This window comes from Cricetulus griseus (assembly GCF_003668045.3).
Source record: "Cricetulus griseus strain 17A/GY chromosome 1 unlocalized genomic scaffold, alternate assembly CriGri-PICRH-1.0 chr1_1, whole genome shotgun sequence".
NCBI lineage: Eukaryota > Metazoa > Chordata > Mammalia > Rodentia > Cricetidae > Cricetulus > Cricetulus griseus.
The window spans coordinates 207,955,776-207,978,167 of NW_023276807.1; the positions used below are offsets into that span (position 1 = coordinate 207,955,776).

At 39.0% G+C, this 22,392-nt stretch overlaps 1 protein-coding gene and 1 pseudogene across 1 annotated transcript; one reads left to right on the forward strand and one right to left on the reverse strand.

Moving 5' to 3' along the window:
- LOC100763549 overlaps positions 1-17,464 on the reverse strand; it is a 32,843-nt pseudogene extending 15,379 nt beyond the window's left edge.
- Positions 17,465-19,762: 2,298 nt separating this feature from the next.
- On the forward strand, positions 19,763-20,692 carry LOC100763263 (olfactory receptor 7E24). Its single transcript, XM_027386675.2, has one exon. The coding sequence runs from the start codon at positions 19,763-19,765 to the stop codon at positions 20,690-20,692; it is 930 nt and encodes a 309-aa protein (XP_027242476.2).
- Positions 20,693-22,392: the final 1,700 nt, after the last annotated feature.

A 22,392-nucleotide genomic window follows, 5' to 3' on the forward strand; every position in this document is an offset into this window, starting at 1 on the left:
CCCTCTCTGAAACTGGGTTCCAGGTGTTCACTTCAGTGTTTAGCTGTGGGTGTTTGCCTCTGCTTCCATCAACCAATGATTGAAGGCTCTAGGATAGCATATAAGGTAGTCATCAATCTCATTATTGAGGAAGGGTATTTAAGGTAGCCTCTCCACTATTGCTTAGATTGCCAGTTGTAGGCTGGCAATTCCCTATTCCATGCCTAAAACCCATATATGAGTGAGTACATACCATGTTTATGTTTGGTGACTGAGTTACCTCATTTAGGATGGTATCTTTTAATACCATCCATTTGCCTGTGAATTTCAAGATTCCATTGATTTTTTTTCTGCTGAGTAGTACTCTATTGTGTAAATATACCACATTTTCTCTATCCATTTTTCAATTGAGGGGCATCTAGGTTGGTTCCAGGTTCTGGCTATTACAAATAGTGCTGCTATGAACACAGTTGAACAGATGTCCTTATTGTATGAATGTGCGATCTTGGGTATATGCCTAGGAGTGAATTGCTAGATCTTGTGGTAGACTGATTCCAATTTTCTAGAGGAACCTTCATACTGATTTCCAAAGTGGCTATACAAGTTTGTACTCCCACCAGCAGTGGAGGAGTGTTTCCCATTCTCCACATCCTCTCCAGCATAAACTGTCATTGATGTTTTTGATTTTAGCCATTCTGACAGGAATAAGATGGTATCTCAGAGTTGTTTTGATTTGCATTTCCCTGATGGCTAAGGATGTTGAACTCTTTCTTAAGTGTCTTTCAGCCATTTTAGATTTCTCTATTGAGAATTCTCTATTTAATTTGGTATCTCTCTTTTTAATTGAATTATTTGGTGTAATGGGGACTACCTTCTTAAGTTCTTTGTATATTTTGGTGATCAGTCCTCTGTCAGATGTGGAGTTGGTGAATATCTTTCCCATTCTGTGGGTTGCCCTTTTGTCTTGCTGACTGTGTGATTTGTCTTAGAGAAGTTAATCAGTTTCAGGAGGTCCCATTTATTAATTGTGGATCTTGGTGTCTGGGCTACTGGTGCTATGTTCAAGAAGCAGTCTCCTGTACCAACTCATTCAAGATTACTTCTGACTTTCTCTTCTAAGATGTTCAGTGTGGCTGGATTTATGTTGAGATCTTTGATCCATTTAGACTTAAGTTTTATGCATGGTGATAGATATGGATCTATCTGCAGTCTTCTACATGTCATTGTCCAGTTATGCCAACACCATTTGTTGAGGATGCTTTCTTTTTTCCATTTTATAGTTTTAGATTCTTTGTCAAAGATCAGGTGTTCATAGGTGTGTGTGTTAAAATCAGGGTCTTCAATTCAATTCCATTAATAAATGTCTGTTTTTGTGCCCTATACAATAAAAAACTTCTGGAGGCATCACCATCCATAATTTCAAGCTCTATTATAGAAATATAGTTCTGAAAACTGCTTGGTATTGACACAAAAATAGACAGGTAGACAAATGGAATAGAGTTGAAAACCCTGATATTAACCCACACACCTACAAACACTTGATTTTTGACAAAGAAGCTAAATTTATACGATGAAATAAAGAAAGCATTTTCAACAAATGTTGATGGCATACCTGGATACTGGAGTATATGTAGAAGACTGCAGAGAGATCCATGTTTATCACCATGCACAACTTAAGTCAAAATGGATCAAAAACCTCAACATAAACCCAGCCACACTGAACCTATTACAAGAGAAAGTAGGAAATGACCTTGAATTAATTGGTACAGGAGACTGCTTCCTGACCATAACACCAGTAGCACAGACACTGAGATCCACAATTAATAAATAGGACCTCCTGAAACTAAGAAGATTCTGTAAAGCAAAGGACACAGTCAACAAGACAAAACGACAGCCCACGGATTGGGAAAAGATATTGACCAACCCCACTTCTGACAGAGGGCTGACGTTCAAAATTTACAAAGAACTCAAGAAGCTAGTCTCCAAAACACCAAATAATCCAATTTAAAAGTGGTGTACAGAACTAAATAGACAATTCTCAATAGATGAATCTAAAATGGCTGAAAGACACTTAAGAAAGAGTTCAACATCCTTAGCCATCAGGGAAATGCAAATCAAACAACTCTGAGATACCAAATTATTCCTGTCAGAATGGCTAAAATCAAAAACACCAATGACAGTTTATGCTGGAGAGGATGTGGAGAAAGGGGAGCATTCCTCCACTGCTGGTGGGAGTGCCAACTCGTACAGAGACTTTGGAAATCTATATGTGATTCCTCAGGAAAAGGGCAATCAGTCTACCAAAGATCCAGCAATTCCACTCTTAGGCATATACCCAAAAGAAGCACATTCATACAACAAGGACATCTGTTCAACAATGTTCATCGCAGCATTATTTGTAATAGTCAGAACCTGAAAAAAAACCTAGATGCCCCTCAACTGAAGAATGGATAGAGAAAATGTGGTACATTTACACAATGGAGTACTACTCAGTGAAAAAAAAAACAAACAAAACAATGGAATTGAAATTTGCAGGCAAATGGATGGAACTAGAAGAAACCATGCTGAGCAAGGTAACCCAGTCACAAAAAGACAAACATGGTAAATAATCTCTCATATGTAGATTTTAGACATAGAGTAAAAGATATCCAGCCTACAATCCACACCGCCAGAGAAGCTAGTAAACAAGGAGGACACTAAAAGAGACATACATGGTCCCCTGGAGAAGGGGAAAGGGACAAGATCTCCTGAGCAAATTGGGAGCATGGTGAAGGAGAGAGGGATCTAGGAGAATGAGAAGGGGAGAGAAGAAGGGGTGAGCAAGACATGATGGGATAGGAAAGTTGAGTTGGGGGAACAACAGAAGAGAGAAAGATATGAGATAATATAATAGAGGGAGACATTATAGGTTTAAAGAGAAATCAGGCACTAGGGAAATGTCTGGAGAGCTACAGAGATGACACCAACTAACAATCTAAGCAACAGAGGAGAGGCTCCCTTAAATGCCTTCTCCTGATAATGAGATTGATGACGAATTCATATGCCATCGTATAACCTTCATCCAGCAGCTGGTGGAAGTAGAAGCAGACACCCACAGCTAAACCTTGAACTGAACTGAAATCCAGTTGCAGAGAAGGAGGACTGATGAGCAAAATGGTCCAGACCAGGCTGGTGAAACCCACAGAAACAGCTGACCTGAACAAGGGAGAGCTCTTGGTCCCCAGACTGATAGCTGGGAAACTAGCATGGGACTGATCCAGACCCCCTGAATGTGGGTGTCAGCGAGGAGACCTTAGAAACTTATGGGGCCTCTTGTAGTGGATCAGTACTTATCCCTAGCCTAGGAATGGGCTTTAGGAGCCCATCTCACATGGAGGGATACTCCCTGAGCCTAGACACAAGGGGTGGGTCTAGGCCCTATGCCAAATGATATGAGACTTTGAAGACCCCCCCATGGAAGGCCTCACCCTCCCTGGGGAACAGAAAGAGTATGGGATAGGTAGGGTGTTTGTTGGGGGAGGCAGGGGAGGAGGGGAGGGAGAGGGACCTGGATTGACATGTAAAATAATTTTCTTTCAAATTAAAATAAAGAATTATAAAGCTGTTTTCAGGACTATGGCTCTATATTAGAGCTTGAAGTCTGGGAAGGTGATGCCTCAGGATGTTCCTTTATTGTACAGGGTTGTTTTGGCTATCCTGGGTTTTTTGTTTTTCCATATGAAGTTGAGTACTGTTCTTTCAAGGTCTGTGAAGAATTGTGTTGGGATTTTTGATGGGAATTGCATTGAATATATAGATTGCTTTGGGAAAGACTGCCATTTTTACTATGTTGATCCTACCTGTCCAACAGCATGGGGGATCTTTCCATTTTCTGGTATCTTCTTAATTTCTTTATTTAAAGACTCAAAGTTCTTACTATACAGGACTTTCATGTTTTGCTTAGTGTTACTCCAAGATATTTTATGCTGTTAGTTGCTATTGTAAAGGGTGATGTTTCTCTGACTTCTTTTTCAGCGCATTTATCATCTGTATATAGTAGGGCTACTGATTTTTTTGAGTTAATCTTGTATCCTGCCACTTTGCTGAAGGTGTTTATCAGCTGTAGGAGTTCCCTGGTAGAGTTTTTCGAGTCACTTATGTAAATTATCATATCATCTGCAATAGTAAAAGTTTGACTTCTTCCTTCCCAATTTGTATCCCCTTGATCTTCTTTTGTTGTCTTAATTGCACTAGCTAGAACTTCAAGTTCAATATTGAAGAGATATGGAGAGAGTGGACAGCCTTGTCTTGTTCCTGATTTTAGAGGAATCACTTTGAGTTTCTCTCCATTTAGTTTGATGTTGGCTGTTAGTTTGCTGTATATTGCTTTTATCATGCTTTGATATTTTCCTGCTATTCCTGTTCTCTCCAATACCTTCATCATGAAGGGATGTTGGATTTTGTCAAAGGTTTTTTCAGCATCTAGTGAAATGATCATGTAGTTTTTCTTTTTCAGTCTGTTTACCTGGTAGATTACATTGATGGATTTTCATGTGTTGAACCATCGCTGTATTCCTGGGATGAAGCCAACTTGATCATGGTGGATGATTTCTCTGATGTGTTCTTGGATTCGATTTGCCAGTATTTTGTTGAATATTTTTGCGTCGATTTTCATGAGGGAGATTGGTCTGTAATTCTCTTTATAGTTGTGTCTCTGTGTGGCTTGGGTACCAAGGTAATTGTGGCCTCATAAAAATATTTTTGCAATGCCCTTTCTGCTGCTTTGTGTGGAACAATTTGATGAGTACTGGTATTAGCTTTTCTTTGAATTTCTTTTGTTCCTCATTTTTATTTGTATTTTTTATTAACAGTGCTATAGTGGTTTATTTATTAGTTTCTGTTTTATTTTTTTAATTCTTTAATTACTACTCATGTTTACATATCCACCCCTCCCCCCATTCCCTTACCCTCCCACTCTCCCATGTTCCCCCACAACCCTCCCAACCCATCCCCAAACTCCTCCCCAGGGATAGTGAGGCCCTCTACCAGGGACCTTCATAGTCTGTCATATTGTTTGGAGGAGGCCCTAGGCCCTCCTTGCTGCATCTGGGCTGCAATAGTATCTCTCCATAGGAAATGGGCCCCAAAGTTCATTTGTGCTCTAGGCATAAAGATGGCTCCACTGTTAGATGTCCCATAGACTGTTTTGGCCTCCTAGCTGGCACCCACATTCAGACGGCTTGGTTTGGTCCAATTCTGGTTCCCCAGGTTTATGACTAGGGTCTCTCTATGCTCTCACTAGGTCAGGTCAACTGTTTCTACAGGTTTCTGCAGCACCATCTTGGATTCTTTGCTCATCCCTCCTCCCTCTCTACAATTTGATTCCAGGGGTATGGTACAGTGCTCAGCTATGGGTGCCTGTTTCTGCTTTGAACAGCTATTGGATGAAGGCTCTAGGCATGGTAACCAAGGTAGATACCAATCTCATTTTAGGGGAAGGACATCAATGTCATTTTCTCCACCACTGTTTGGATTCTTTGTTGGAGTCATCCCTGTGGATCCCCTCACATTTCCCTTATGCCAGAATGAGATATGGGAGGAATAGAGGAGGGCAAGAAAGGAGAAGACTTGATAGAAGGAGAGAATACAGGTATTGAGAGAGATCTTCTTTTAATTTCTGGTAGAATTCTGCACTGAAACCATCTGGCCCTGGGCCTTTTTGGTTGGGAGACTTTTGATGACTGCTACTATTTCATTAGAGGTTATAGATCTGTTTGAATTGCTTATCTGTTGGTTTAATTTTAGTAGGTGAACAATTTCTATCCAGAAAATTGTTTCGAATTTTGTGGAGTACAGGTTTTTAAAGTCTGACCTGATGATTCTCTGGATTTCCTCAATGTACATTGTGATGTCCCCCTTTTCATTTCTGAGTTTCTAATTAGCATGATCTCTCTCTGCCTTTTGTTTAGTTTGGATAAAGGTTTGTCTATCTTGTTGACTTTCTCAAAAAAGCAACTCTTTGTTTCATTGATTCTTTGTATTGTTTTCCTAGTTTCTACTTTATTAATTTCAGTCCTCAGTCTGATAATTTCATGAAGTCTACTCCACTGTGGCAAGTTTGCTTCCTTTTGTTCTAGAGCTTTCAGTTGCACTGTTAATTCTCTAGTGTGACTATTCTCCAGTCTCTTCATGTGGGCACTTAGTGCTATGAACTTTCCTCTTAGCACTGCTTTCAAAGTGTCCCATAAGTTTGGGTATGTTGTGTCTTCATTTTCATTAAATTCTAGGACGTCTTTAATTTCTTTTTCTTCCTTGAGCCAGGAATGTTGCAGTTGAACATTATTCAATTTCCATGAGTTTTTAGGGTTTCTGCAATTTGTGTTGTTATTGAATTCTAACTTTAAACATGGTGGTCTAATAAGATACAGGGGTTTTTTCCAATTTTTTGTATCTGTGTAGGTTTGCTGCATTGCCAAGTATGTGGTCAGTTTTAGAGAAGATTCCATGTCGGGCTGAGAAGAAGGTTTACTCTTTTGTGTTTTGGTGGGATGTTCTATAGATATCTGTCAATCCCAATTGGGTCATAACTTCTGTTAGTTCTTTTGTTTCTTTGTTAATTTTCTGTCTGATGGAACTATCTAGTGATGAGGACAGGGTGCTGAAGTCTCCTGTTATAAGGGTATGATGTTTTCATGTGTGATTTGAGCTTTAGTAATGTTTCTTTTACAAATGTGGATGTCTTCAGTCTCATTATCCGGGGAGGGCATTTAACGTAGCCTCTCCTCTGTTGCTTAGATTGTTATTTGGTGTCATCTTTGTAGATCTCCAGACATTTCCCTAGGGCCTGATTTCTCTGTAAAACTAAAATGTCTCCCTCTGTTATGGTATCTCCATTCTTGTTATCCTCTATTCTTCCCCCACCTCAACCTTTCTGCTCCCTCATGTCCTCTGCATCCCTCCCCTTCTCCCCTTCTCATTCTCCTAGCTCCCCCTCCCCTCTTCCCATGCTCCTAATTTTCTCAGGGGATCTTGACCTTTTCCCCTTCTCCAAGGGACCATGTATGTCTCTCTTAGTGTCCTCCTTGTTTACTAGCTTCTGTGATAGCCCTCATCCAGCCGCTGGTGGAAGTAGAAGCAGACACCCACAACTAATCACCAAACTGAACTGGAATCCAGATGCAGACAAGTGAAGAGCAAAGGGGTCCAGACCAGGCTGGTGAAACCTACATAAACAGCTGACCTGAACATCAGAGAACTCTTGCTCCCCAAACTGATAGCTGGGATACCAGCATGGGACTGATCCAGACCCCAGGAACATGGGTTTCATTGAGGAAACCTCTGAAATCTATGTGAGCTCCTGTAGTAGTTCAGTACTTATCCCTAGTATAGGTGTGGACTTTGGGAGCCCATTTCACATAGAGAAATACTCCCTGAGTCAAAACACATTGGGGTGGGCCTAGGCCCTATTCCAAAGGATACAATATACTCTGATGACACCCTATAGAAGGTCTCACCATCCAGGGAGAGCAGAAAGGATATGTGATAGGTAGGGTTTTAGTAGGTGGGGGGTGATGGGGAGGACAGGAGGGAGAAGGGAAACTGGGATTGTCAGAAAAACAATCTTGTTTCTAATTCAAATAAAAAATTCTGGGAGAAAAAAATAAGTGAACTAATGTAAATAAATACTGTAAGGCAATGAATGAGTCAGTTAACTGAGGAAAGAGTCAAACTACATATGAGAGAAAATCTTGTAAGCTACTCATCTGACAGAGGAGTGAACCACTACAAAATGAAAACAATCAAACAAAAAATGAGCTATAGTACTAAACAGAGAGTTCTCAAAAGAAAAAATACCTATGGTCAATAAACGAAGCATGAACATTCTTGGTCATCAGTGAAATGGAAGGTAAACTAATTTGATACTTCATCTCACCACATTCAGAATAGCTATTATTAAGTAATCAAATGACATCAAATGCTGGTGAAGATGTTGGGAAATAGGGAGCCTTCATTCACCCTGGGTGGAAGCACAAACTGATGTAACAATTATGGAATTCAGTGTGAAGCATTCTCAGAAATCTAAAAGAGGAAGAGTTGTAGGGTCCAGCTATGTAAAATCCCTGATTATAAGTCTGAAAGACTCTGTATCCTACTACAGAGATAATTGTTCAACCATGTTTGTTTCTGCTCTGTTCAAAATAACTAGGAAATGAAGGCAGCCTGGATGTTCTACAAAAAAATGAATAATGTAGTTGAATTGTTTTTTACTCTTTGTGCCCTACCACCCAGCTCCAAATAAATATATGGAGACATCATTGCTTATGAATGCCTGGACTTCCCTTGGCTTATTTCTTGACAGCTTTACTTAAATTATCCCATCTACCTTTGCCTCTGGATTTACCTTTCTCTACTCCATATACCTTTCTTTCTTTCTTACTCTGTGGTTCATTGTGTGGCTGGGTGGTTGGCCCCTGACACCCTCCTCCTCCTTCTTTCTTCTATTTATTCTCTCTGCCTGACAGTCCTGCTTATTTCTCTCTCCTGGTTAGCTATTAACCATTCAGCTCTTTATTAAACCAATCAGGTGTTTTAGACAGGCCAAGTAACAGAGATTTACAGTGTTAAACAAATGCAACATAAAAAAATGCAGAACATCTTTGCATTGATAAACAATCATTCCACAGCATAATGGAATGTAATACTACTTCATCTAACAATTCACAACAGGATAATGAAATTATATATGCAGAGATATATATGTGTGTATGTATATATTAGGAATACAGTCAGAAGACTGTATTCATGGAAGGCAGTACCTTAAGGAACTGTGAGAAAGGCTCCAGGAAAAAGGAAGAGGGCCTTTTACTTCACTAGATTGTTCTTGAATATGATTTTGTGCCTCCTGTGTGAAACATTTATAATCAATTTATAAGGCATGTTTACATCTTATAGCTATAACATAGGTGTCAGATCACAGCTATAGAACCCAATCTGGTCAGTGTACCCTGATTCTGCATATGGCCTTCTGTCTTGCTTTCCTGCTCCCACATACAATCTATAGTTTGTGCAAGGCAATTGTGTTTAAATTGATCTGTCCTCAAAAAGTAAAGGAACTCTATGTTAATATTTAATATGAGTTTATTGTCATTTATTTACATGTTTTCCTGAATGTAAATAGCCTTCTTTGGATCATTGCTTTCTTTGTCACATATATGTATAAAAGTACTCTGACCAGCCTGGTCTACAGGGTGACTTCCAGGATAGGCTCCAAAACAATACAGAGAAACCCTGTCTCGAAAAACCAAACCAACCAAACAAACAAAAGTACTCTGAAATTGAAATTGAAGTAAGGTTGTCTACAACATCAGACCAGAGTCCACCCCATTCTCTCAGGTCCTCAGATACCAGGTCCAATAGACAAACTCTGCACAGTACAGCCAAAAAGTCAACTATATATACATATATATGAATAATATTCATCAATAAAGAAAAATGAAATGATAGAACATTTAAGAAAATAGATGCAGCTGGAACAAACTCTAGTGAGTTATCCCAGCATCAGAATGAAAAACATATGCAAATCTTTGACTATATCATGTGACTACGAGTGTATGTAGATGCCAGGAAGCTGGACAGCTGCCCACATGAGGGAAAGGAAACATTAAGAAGGATGAGCGGGAAAGGAATAGGACACATGATCTGGTAGTGGGGGTAACAAGAGCAGGAAGGTTTCAGTAAGAGTGGGGACTAGAGAGGTGGTGGAGGGGAGAAGCTTGGGGAAGGGTAAACAAAAATAGATATGTCATAGAGAAACATGGTATGTCATAAGCAAGTTTTTCAAAATTAGTAACCAAATCTTTTTTAATTGAAATATTTTAAAAAAGCAAGCAAGTCAGAGTGTTGAAGACATGATGGTGGTCTTTATGACACAGCATGAGGTCTCACGGCCATGTGCATGTCGTCAAGCTCTCCAAGATAGGCACATAAAGAGTGTGTACATGGTTGTAGAACCATCAACCTAATAGAAGAGTGGAAAATATTCCAGCCAAACCAATAATCTGCCTTTCCTTAATGTACGTCTTTGGTAAAATTGGATTATCTATTGCCTATGTTTTTGTGAGTGTGGTTATCTTCGCTGGGTTGGAGTTTTCCTTCCAGAACTTTTTGTAGTGCTGGATTAATGGATATGTATTGCTTAAATCTGGTTTTGTCATGGAATAACTTGTTTTCTCCATCTATAGTGATTGAAAGCTTTGCTGGAAAGAGTAGTCTTGGCTGGCATCCATGTTCCCATAGCGTTTGTAGAACAAATATCCAGGATCTTCTGGCTTTCAAAGTTTCCATTGAGAAGTTGGTTGTAATTCAGATAAGTCTGCCTTTATATGTTACTTGGCCTTTTTCTTTTGCTGCTCTTAATATTTTTTCTTTATTCTATAAGTTTGTTGTTTTGCTTATTATGTGGTGAGGGAACTTCTTTTTGTGGTCCAATCTATTTGGTGTTCTGAAAGATTCTTGTACTTTCATAGGCATATCCTTCTGTAGGTTGGGGAAGTTTTCTTCTATGATTTTTTTGAATATATTTTCTGTACCTTTGAGCTGAATTTCTTCACCTTCTTCTATAACTATTATTCTTAGTTTGGTCTTTTCACAGTGTCCCATATTTCCTGGATATTTTGTTTAGGAATTTGTTGGACTTGAGATTTTCTTTGGTTAATGACTGTATATCCTCTAGTGAGTCTTCAACACCTGAGATTCTCTCTTCCATCTCTTGTATTCTATTGGTTATATTTACATCCTGATCATTGGCCCAGCTTTTCTATTTCCAGCATACCCTCATTCTATGTTTTCTTTATTGTTTCTAATTCTGCTTTCAAGCCGTGAACTATTTGAATTGTTTCCTTCACTTGTTTGGTTGTTCTTTCTTGACTTTCTTTAGACTCTTTAAGTGATTTGTTTTTTTTCTTGAATTTTTTCGTTTGTCTTTTCCTCCATTTCATGTAATTTTTGGCTTGGTTTTTCTTCTATTTCTTTAAGTGATTTTCTTGTTTCCTTTTTAATGGTCCCTATCATCTTCATAAGATAACTTTTAAGATCCATCTCTTCTTCATCCTCTGTGTTGGGCTTTTCATTCTTGCTGGTGTGGATTCTCTAGATTCTGGTGGTGTCATATTCGTCTTCTGTTGTTGAGTGTGTTCTTCTGTCATCTTCACATCCCTTCTTCCAGTGGGTAGAGGTGGGGTCTTTCCCTCTCTTCTAGTCTCCTCAAGCTCAGGCAGCAGGCAGCGGGCAGCGGGCAGAGGGCAGAGGGCAGAGGGCAGAGGGCAGAAGGCAGAGGCAGAGGCAGAGGGCAGAGGAGGGACAAGGGTGAGGTATCACCAGATTCAGGGTGGGCCTTTCTGTCTGGGGAGGTCCACTCTTGTCGAGGGGCAGGCTCAGGAAGAAGCCTTGTATCAACTTGATAGGGCAAGTTGGGGGCAGATCAATGCCCAGACTTACCTCATGCGGCAGGCAGCAGGAGACAGGCACCTCATAAGGTCCTTTATTGTACAGCGTTGTTTTAGCTATTCTGAGTCTTTTGTGTTTCCATATAAAGCTGAGAATTGTTCTTTCAAGGTCTGTGAAGAATTGTGTGTGTATTTTGTTGGGGATTGCATTGAATCTGTAGATTGCTTTTGGCAAGATTGTCATTTTTTCTAAGTTGATCCTCAGTGTTTTATTGAGTATTTTTGCATCAATGTTCATAAGGAAGATTGGTCTGTAGTTCTGTATCTTAGTTGTGTCTTTGTGTGGCTTGGGCACCAAGGTAATGTTAGCCTGATAAAAAGAGTTTGGCAATGATCCTTCTGCTTGTATTGTGTGCAACAATTTGATGAGTAGTGTTATTAGCTCTTCTTTGAGTTTCTGGTAGAATTCTTCACTGAAACCATCATGCCCTGGGCGTTTTTTTGGTTGGGAGACTTTCAATGACTGCTACTATTTCCTTAGCAGTTATAGGTCTATTTAAACTGTTTATCTGTTCTTGATTTAATTTTGTTAAGTAATATCTATCCAGAAAATTGTCCATGTACTTTAAAGTTTCCAATTTTGTGTAGTATAGGTTTCATAGTATGACCTGATGATTCTCTAGATTTCTCTAGTATCTGTTGTTTTGTCCCCCATTTCATTTCTGATTTCATCAATTTGCATGTTATCTCTCTGCCTTTTGGTTAGGTTGGATGAAGGTTTGTCTATCTTGTTGATTTTCTCAAAGATCCAACTGTTTGTTTCATTGGTTTTTTGTATTGTTCTCTTTGTTTCTACTTTACTGATTTCAGCTCTCAATTTGAGTATTTCCTGGCATCTACTCCTCCTGGGTGAGTTTACTTCTTTTTGTTCTAGAGCTTTCAGTTGTGCTGTTATTTCTCTAGTGTGACTATTCTCCAGTTTCTTCATGTGTGCACTTAGTGCTATGAACTTTCCTCTTAGAACTGCTTTCAGAGTTTTGCAAAGGTTTGTGTATATTTTGCCTTCATATTCATTGAATTCTAGGAAGTCTTTGATTTCTTTTTTTATTTCTTCTTTCACCAGGAGTGATGTGATTGAGCATTGTTCAATTTCCATGAGTTGGTGTGGTTTCTGCAATTTGTTGTTGAATTCTAATTTTAAGCCATGGTGGTCTGATAAGATACAGGGGATTATTCTAATTTTTTTGTATGTGTTGAGGTTTGCTTTGTTGCCCAGTTTGTGGCTGATTTTAGAGAAGGTTCCATGAAGTGCTGAAAAGAAGGCATATTCTTTTGTGTTTAGATGGAATGTTCTATAGATGTCTGTTAAACCCAAATGGGTCATAACTTCTGTTAGATCCTTTCTTTCTTTGTTAGGTTTCTGTCTAGTAGTCCTGTCCAGTTCTGAGAGTGGGGTGTTTAAGTCTCCTAATATAAGTGTGTGAGGTTTTATGTATGATTTGAGTTTTAGTAATGTTTCTTTTACGAATGTAAATACTTCATATATGGGTCATAGTTGTTCAAAATTGAGAATTCATCTTTATGGATTTCTCCTGTGATGAATATGAAATGACCTCCTTTGTCTCTTTTGATTGTTTTTAGTTCAAAGTCTAATTTATTAGATATTAGGGTTGCTACACCAGCTTGTTTCTTGGGTCCATTTGATTAGAAAATCTTTTCCCTACCCTTAACTCTGAGATACTGTCTGTCTTTGAATTTGAGGTATTTTTCTTGTATGCAGCAGAAACATGGATTCTGTCTTCATATCCAATCTGTTAGTCTGTGTCTTTTTATAGGTGAGCTAAAACCATTAATATTGGGGGATATTAATGACCATTGATTGTTTATTCTTGTTTGTTTTTGATTTGGTGGTGGTAGTATTGTACATGGATTCTCCCATCCCCCCTTTTTTCTCTTTTGAATGTTGGTAAAGTGGGATTATCAATTACCTTTGTTTTTTTGATTGTAGTTAACTTCCTTGGGTTGGAGTTTTCCTTCCAGAACTTTCTGTAGGGCTAAATTTGTGGATATATATTGTTTAAATCTGGTTTTGTCATCGAATGTCTTGTTTTCTCTATCTATAGTGTTTGTAAGCTTTTCTAGGTATAGTAGTCTGTGATGGCATGTGGTCTTTTAGTGTTGGTAGAGAATCTAGCCAAGACTTTCTTGATTTCAGAGTTTTCATGCAGAAGTCAGGCTAATTCTGACAGGTTTGCCTTTTCATGTTTCTTGGCCTTTTTGCTGCTCTTAATATTCGTTCTTTATTCTATATATTTGGGGTTTTGATTATTATGTGGTGAGGGAACGTTTTGTGGTCCACTCTATTTGGTGTTCTGTCACCTTGTAATTTCATTGGCATGTCTTTCTTTAGGTTGGGATTGTTCTCTTCTGTGATTTTGTTGAATATGTTTTCTGCACCTTTGAGGTGGGTTTCTTCACCTTCTATACCTATTATTCTTAGGTTTTGTCTTTTCACAGTGTCCCATATTTCCTGGATATTTTGTGTTATGGGTTTGTTGGACTTAAGATTTTCTTTGGTCGATAAATGTATTTCTCCTAGTGTATATTCAGCACCTGAGATTCTCTCTTCCATCTCTTGCATTCTGGTGGTTATGCTTGCATCTGTAGTTCCTGATTGTTTACCCAACTTTTCTTTTCCAGCATTCCCTCAGTTTGTGATTTTTTTCTTGTCTCTATTTCAGTTTTCAGGTCGTGAACTGTTTCCTTCAACTTTTTGATTGTTTTTTCTTGGCTTTCTTTAAGTGATTTGTTGATTTCTTCTATTTGTGGGTTGTTTGTCTTCCATTTCTTTGAGGGATTTTCTCATATCCTTTTTAAGGGCCTCTATCATTTTCATGAAGTTGTTTTTAAGGTCATTCTCTTCTGCTTCATCTGGGTTGGGAGATCCAGGTCTTGCTGGTGTAGGGTCCCTAGGCTCTGGTGGTGTCATGTTGGTTTTTTGTTGGTGAATGTGTTTTTATATTGTCTTCTTTCCATCTCTTCTTTCAGTGAGTGCAGGTGGAGATTCTTCCTCTTGGTGGGTATGGGTCCAAGGTTCCCTTCCGGTGGGTGCAAGCAGTTCCAATACCCTGATGGCTGTCCTCTTTCTGTGGGTGCAGGAAGGCCTAGTGCTGAGACATTGGCAGACCCCTGGTTTCTCTGTGTACAGGCCCCAAGCCTCAGGAGGCACTGAGCAGGGCACCAGATGTTGAGCTGTAAGCAGGCCCATGCTTATCTCCTCTTTTGAGTGGAAGCAGGACAAGGACACTGGCAAACTCTTGATTAGCTGGACCACTAGGATGGGTTCACCAGTTTGCAGTCTCCAGGCCTCAGCAACCATGGCAAATCTTATAAATAAAACATTTAATTGGTGTGACTTGCTTACAATTTCAGAAGTTCAGTCCATTATTATCTTGCAGACAATAGGAAGTCAACTGGCTGTCACACTGAGAGAAGCTTGAGCAAAAGAGACATCAAAGGCTGCCCTCACAGTAACACACTTCCTCCAACAAGACCACATCTCCTAATAGTAACATTTCCTTTGGGGACCATTTTTTTCTAACTGCCACATTCCACTCCCTGGCTCCCAAAGGCTTATATCCATATCATAATGCAAAATATGCTTTCAGTCCAACTTCAAAAGCCCCCCTAGTCTATAACAGCCTCAGACTGGTTTCAAAGTCTAAAGTCTCTTCTGAGATGCCATGCAATTCCATAACTTTATTGTACCTGGAAAGACCAAAATCAAAAAGCAGATCACATAAATTCAAACATTTCATGGCACAGGATATAAATTGCCATTCCAAAACATAGGAAAGGGAGCATAATGAGGAAATACTGGACCAAAGCAAGACCAAAAACCAGATGGGCAAACTCCAAACTTTGCATCTCCACATCTAATGTCAAAATACTCTTCAAATTCCTCCAAACAAAAACATGGTCTGGCATATGACAGCCATACCCCAATCCCTGGTACCAATTTCTGTCTTCCTTAGGTTTTTCTATTGCTATAAAGAGATACCATGACCATGAAAACTCAAATAAAGAAAACATTTAATTCGAGTGTCTCACTTACAGGTTCAGAGGTTCAGTTCACTCTCATCATGACTGGGCACATGACTGTGAACAGGTAGATGTGGTGCTGAAGCTGAGAGTGCTACACCTTGCAGGCAACAAGAAGTCGACTAGTTGTCCAACTGACTAAAGATTGAGCAAAAGAGACCTCAAAGGCCTCACCCACAGTGACACACTTCCTCCAACAGGGCCACACCTCTTAATAGTGCCATTCCCTTTGGGGGCCATTTTCTTTCAAACCACCACAGCACCCATCCACCATTGTGCAACCCCAGTAACCATCACTATATCATGCAATACTGTGAAGTATCAGTTAGTGGTAATGCAAGATATTAACTGAGATTTGCATGTACAGTTAATATGTAGATATATAAATGTAAATGCATAAAGAATGTCAATGATTAGAATACTCTGCTAACAATCATCCTTAAGGCAGGTTTAATGTCCTTGTTCCTCAGGCTGTAGATGAAGACAAACATGGATTGTACTCACTTATATATGGATTTTTAGACATAGAGCATAGGATTACCAGCCCTCAATCCACACCACCAGAAAAGCTAGGAAACAAGGAAGAGCCTAAGAGAGACATACATGGTCCCCCAGAGACAGGGAAAGGGACAAGATCTACTAAGAAAATTGGGAGTGTGGTGGGGGAGGGAATTAGGAGAAAGAGACGGGGAGAAGAGGATGGGGTAGGAAGAAATGAGGGACCAAGAAAATTGAGTTGGGGGAAGAATAGAGGAGAGCAAGAAAAGAGATACCTTAATGGAGGGAGCCATTATAGGTTTAAAGAGTAATCTGGCACTAGGGAAATGACCAGAGATATACAAGGATGGTGCCAACCAAGATTCTAAACAATAGTGAAAAGAATGTCCTAAATGCCTTCCCCTATAATGACATTGATGACTACCTTATATGCCATTCTAAAGCCTTTATCCAGTATCTGATGGAAGCAGAAACAGAGGCTCAAAGCTAAGCACTGAACTGAATTCCTGAAATCCAGTTGTAGAGAGGGAGGAGTGATGAGCAAAGGGGTCAAGACCATTCTGGGGAAAGCCACAGAAACAGTTAGCCTGAGGAAGTGGAAGCTAATGGAACTCAGATTGATAGCTCAGAAACCAGCATAGGGCAGAACCAGGCCCCTGAAACAGAGTATCAGTTAGGAGACCTGGGCAGTCTATGGGGCCTCTGGTAGTAGAATAGTATTTATCCCTAGTGTACAAATATACACTGAGAGCCCCTTCCCCATAAAGGGATAATTTCTCAGCCTAGGTACAGGGGAGGGTCTAAGTCCTGCCCCAAATGTTGTGACAGACTTTGATGATTCCCCTATGGAAGGCCTCACACTTTCTCTGGACCAGAAAAGAGATGGGATGGGGGTTGATGGGGGCCTGGGATGATGGGAGAGAGAAAGAACTGGGATTGATACATAAAATAAGATTGTTTCCAATCTAAATAAAAATGTTAAAAAGAAAAAAAAGAACCACCATAGATCACATTGAAAGCTGGAACCTACAGGATGACTTCAGGGGTGCCAGCCAAGTCAGTGATGTGAGGGTAGAGGGACACCTCTTTTACACTGTACCAGTTTTTTAGACAGCCAGGGATGCTCCAAGTATGGCATTTGAACCAAATTTAGATTTATTTTCAGTGCCATCCAACTTGATGATCAGATTTTTCATCTTCTCTTCTTCCACAACATTCGGCATTTTGCTTCCCAGAGCAGGTGTAATTGTCTTATTGATGTGTTCAACTGCCTTGAGACTCCTTCCATAGTAGCAGGTGTAATCATTGTCATGGAGTTCTATGGCTTTATGTGTGGAGGCACTGTTTGGCACTGTTTGGCACAGAAGCTTGTAAGAGACCTTTTGAGATGGAGAGATCAACCTCAACAGTGGGATACCCCGAGAGTCAGAGATCTCTCTGGCATGAATCTTGAAAATAGACATGGTGAATTTCTGGCCTTTGGATTACCACACAGGAGTGAAACAGGTTTCTGCAGACACAAAAGAGAACATTCAGTAGAATTCAGTAAAAATATTGAAAATAGATAATTAATGAAGAGATTCTTAACTGATATAAATGAGGAAATGGGAAATTTAGTAAGGTCAACAAAAACCTCATGGTTAACCTCTTGAGAACATTCAACATCTCTCCTGCTTTCTCTACTAACCGCAATAATTCCTTAGAGATTGCAATATTGTGGAACAGTATGAGTAATCACCAGCTCTGTGCATTGAGTTTCTAAGGTTATGTAAGAATAATTAGTTAGCCCATCTCTGTACGTCACCAACTTGTTCTCTGTAACCCAGGACTATGTATCCATGTTTTATCTTCCTACAGCTCTTCTATTATATTCACTTCAGGATTCCAGAGTGAGTTTGAGCCTTCATTAGGCAACAAGCAAGGGAGGTTTGTCATATCAGCCTCCTTTCTTCATGGCCACAAAAACCCACAGTTTATTTATGTAAGTTCTGAGGGAATTGAGGTGGAAGATGAGAGCACAAGAATAATTATTTCGTCCTATGATAATTTGGTCAGGATGATGGTGTAATAACTGTAATAAAAACTTGAGCCTCTCTACTGGGATTTTTATATACTTAGTTGTGATGTCAGTCCTCAAATTCTCATTGACCTATCACTTCCCTACACTCCTATGGCCAGTGAGAGCAGCAAATATGCCCAACTAAGTTGTTTCCTAATCAAAGTAAAGTACTGTGGCTATGCTGGTGAGGGTGATTAAGTAACTATATTTTTGAAGAAAGCTAAGGTGTGTGTGTGTGTGTGTGTGTGTGTGTGTGTGTGTGTGTGTGTGTGTGTGTGTGTGATCTTCCCTGGTTGGAAGACCTGAGCTCTGTATTTTATGGCTCTTACTCCATTTGAATAGTTCTTCCAAATCTCAAATTTATAAGCTTCTGTATAATTATTATTTTCTACAAGGTGAAAGACAAAGACAGTATTGCTGTGTAGCAGGTACTAGGTAGTCAGGTAGAAAGGAGTGAAGTCTTGCCTGAATTGTTTGCCTGATCACAACAAAACATGATGTTTTTAGTAAACAGCCATTTCATAATACTTTACTCTTTAAAAAATGGCCCATGTGTTCTTTCCCTCATGGTTTCTGGATCTTTTATAAGGGAATGTTCATGTCTGTTGCGTGAACTGTGGGTATTATATCTGAAGTATATTTGGAACAGTCTGAGAGCATTGAAGCAATAGTTCAACTCAGGATTTTCTAGTTCCCTTGGTACATGCTATCTTCTTTGTACTTTGAGATATGGTGTTATAAAATGCCCTGCAGGCTTTCAGTGAACCTGCACTCATTTGGCCGCACCTTCTGACATGGTGAATTTACAGCTCTACACATGCTGTGTTCTATTTTTCTGGATATTTTTGATGCTATCCACATTCTCCATCATTCGGAGACTCAGTCACTAAGTTGTTAATGAGTAAATGAGGTCAGGTTCCTATATCATGTGTAGTTTGAAAACATAAGAACTTAAAAAAATACATGCTGCTAAGACCTCTAGATACATTCTTAAAACTATATGATTAGTAGTTCATGAAAATATACATATTGGCATGAAATAATGAATGGATACTGAAGCTATGAATGTGAAATAGAGTGGGGTAAGTTATATAGGAGTTTTGAAGAGGTAAAATGGAAGGACAAAATTTTTGTTACTATATTATAATTTGAAATGCAAAAATATGAAACAAAAAGCAAAAACAAACCAAAACAAACCATTCCACTATCAAACAATGACACATTTGTTTTGAATTATTTTTTCTCTGTTATTTATTTATGTGAATTGGGACGCATTATTAGTAATTCTGAGACACCTTAACTGTAATATGACCAAGTTTTAGTAAGTATATTTTCTATGAATATTCTTCTTTATGTAAGTATTGATATCACTTACTACCTCTAACTTTCATTTTTTGGCCTTACTTTACTGTGAATATAGGCTTACAGCTGTTTTCCAGTAATTCTGGCCTCACATTGTCTAGATTACTGTGTTCAATATGACTCTCATGAGAGGTAACACATGACCTAAGAAGAAAACATTATTTACAAAACACTATTTAGAGTATGGCATTTGCCACAACTGAGCAATTGCTAATGATGTCACAGTAAGATTGAGAAAATAATCAATATTTGTACTTACTTGACTCAAATTGTAAGGAAGGTCTACATGTATCCTGGCCCCATTGTTAACAACATTTTTGGTTGTTCAAGAAATGAAACCATGCAGAACACAATATATGTACCAGAATTCCACTTCATTCAACTCTCAGAGGATCCTGACCTACAGCCTGTTCTCTTTGGCCTATTCTTGTCCATGTACATCTTGGCCCTGTTGGGAAACCTGCTCATCATCCTGACAGTAAGCTCTGACTCCCATCTCCACACACCCATGTACTTCTTCCTCTCCAACCTGTCCATGGTTGATATTTGTTTCATCTCCACCACTGTTCCAAGGGTGATTGTGGACATCCAAACTCACTGCCCAGTCATCTCCTATGTGGGCTGCCTGACACAGATGTCACTGTATGTAATTTTTGCATGTATGGATGACATGCTTCTGTCTGTGATGGCATATGACAGGTTTGTGGCCATCTGTCACCCTCTGTATTACCATGTCATTATGAATCCTAGTAGTTGTGGTGTGTTACTTCTAGGATCTTTTCTCCTTAGCCTTGTGGATTTATTGTTACACTATGTGGCAATATTAAGTTTTTCCAACTGTGAAGATATTTTTGAAATTTCCAACTTCTTCTGTGGTCCTTCTGAGCTACTGAAACTTTCCTGTTTTGATACTGTCACCAGTAACATAGTCAGATACTGTGCAGGCACTCTCTTTGGGTTACTTCCTATTTCAGGAATCATCTTCTCTTACTTTAAAATAGTTTCCTCCATCATGCGATCATCATCATCATCAAATGGGAAGTGGAAAACCTTCTCCACCTGTGGTTCTCATTTGTCTATTGTTTGCCTGTTTTATGGAACAGCACTAGGAGTGTACTTCAGCTCCTCCCTGTCACTTTCCCCAAAAACTAATGCAGTGGCCTCAGTGATGTACACTGTTGTCACACCTATGTTGAATCCCTTCATCTACAGCCTGAGGAACAAGGACATTAAAACTGCCTTAAGGAAGATTCTGAGCAGAACATTCTAATCATTGGCATTCTTCATGAATTCACCATATATATTATATATACATATATATATATATATATATATGTATGTATATATAGCCTGTTCTCTTTTGCCTATTCTTGTCCATGTACATCTTGGCCCTGTTTGGAAACCTGCTCAATCCTGACAGTAAGCTCTGACTCTCATCTCCACACACCCATGTACTTCTTCCTCTCCAACCTGTCCATGGTTGATATTGGTTTCATATATATATATATTGACTGTATATATATATATATATATATATATATATATATATATATATATTGACTGTAATGCAATCCTCAGTTAATGTCTCAGACATTATTACTAGTTACTTCACAATGATGCCTTATGAAGTGTTGAAATAGTGTAAAAACATCATGGGAGTACCCAATTACTCTTTGACTGAATTTAAGGCCCACTCCACGAACTGGAACCCATGCATGACATTGTTCAATTGGCCACAAACCTGAGAGTGGATAAGCCATGGAGCTGGGGGGAAAGACAATACTACTATTGTGCTATAGGAAAATATCAATAAAACTCCTATTGCCATCCTGCCATATTTATAGATCTGAACCTCACTTAGTCTTCATCAGAGAAGTTTATTCTTTCATCAAATGCAAATAGCATAGAGACCAACAAGCTGACAATGTACAGAGAGTAAGATACTTTGAAACACTCAGATCCCAAATGGGATGCTTTATTCAAATCCCTTCCCATCAATGCTCGGGGGTCTAAGCAGAAGCAGAGGTGGAAAGATTGTAAGAGCCAGAGATTATGGATGACTAAGAAAACTGTGTCTTCCAGACACAATATGACTGATTCCCATATGAACTACCAAGTTTGTGGTGCCATGCACAAGTCTTAAACAGGTGGAAGATATAGTCCAGCATTGAAATGGAAATGGATATGGGTTTCCACTCCTATCCAAGAGATTATCTGCAATTAATATCTGCTGGCAAAGAAAATTTTAATTTTCTCCAATGAAGTCTCACAGGCTATCTTAACCACAGTCTACATATATTTGACCAACAGGAAAAATACTCTATAGTATTTTTGTCTTATTAGTTTTTTGCTTGGTATATTTTAGTTCCTGTTTTTGTGGGGGTTTGTGTGTATTCATTTTTGGTTTTTATTTGAATGACAGAGAGTGGGAGAGAGAGAGAACATCAAGTTGGGTGAGTAGGGAGGTGGTAAGGCTCTTGGAGGAATTGAGGGATAGGGAAACATGATCAAAATATATTGTATGAACAAAATGTTTTTAGTTTAAAAACTTCAAGCACTGTAGACAAAAAGGATACACAATAACTTAGAAATTTGTGAACTATAATCAACATCTTTAGTCATTATGGAAATGAATATCAAAACCATGTTATTGTTTTATATATAAGTAGGATAGGAAATGAGGATGATGATGACAAAAGGAAAATAGGTGCTTTGTGAGAGTGTGGTGTAACTGGAGGCTTTATCCATCATTTCTGGGAAAGTGACATGGTTCAGCCACTTTTACAGGAAGTTAGAAGTCCCTCAAAAATTACTCCTCCATTGCAGGTGAGACTGCGAACTTGTAAGACCACTTTGGAAATCAGTATAGCGGTTGCTCAGAAAAATGGGATTCAGTCTTCCTCAAGATCCAGAAATTCCTCTCTTGGGCATATACCCAAATAATGCATGTTCATACAACAAGGACATATG

Coding starts and splice junctions, on each gene's coding strand:
- LOC100763263 (XM_027386675.2), top strand. CDS start 19,763: ATGCAGAACACAATATATGTACCAGAATTCCACTTCATTCAACTCTCA.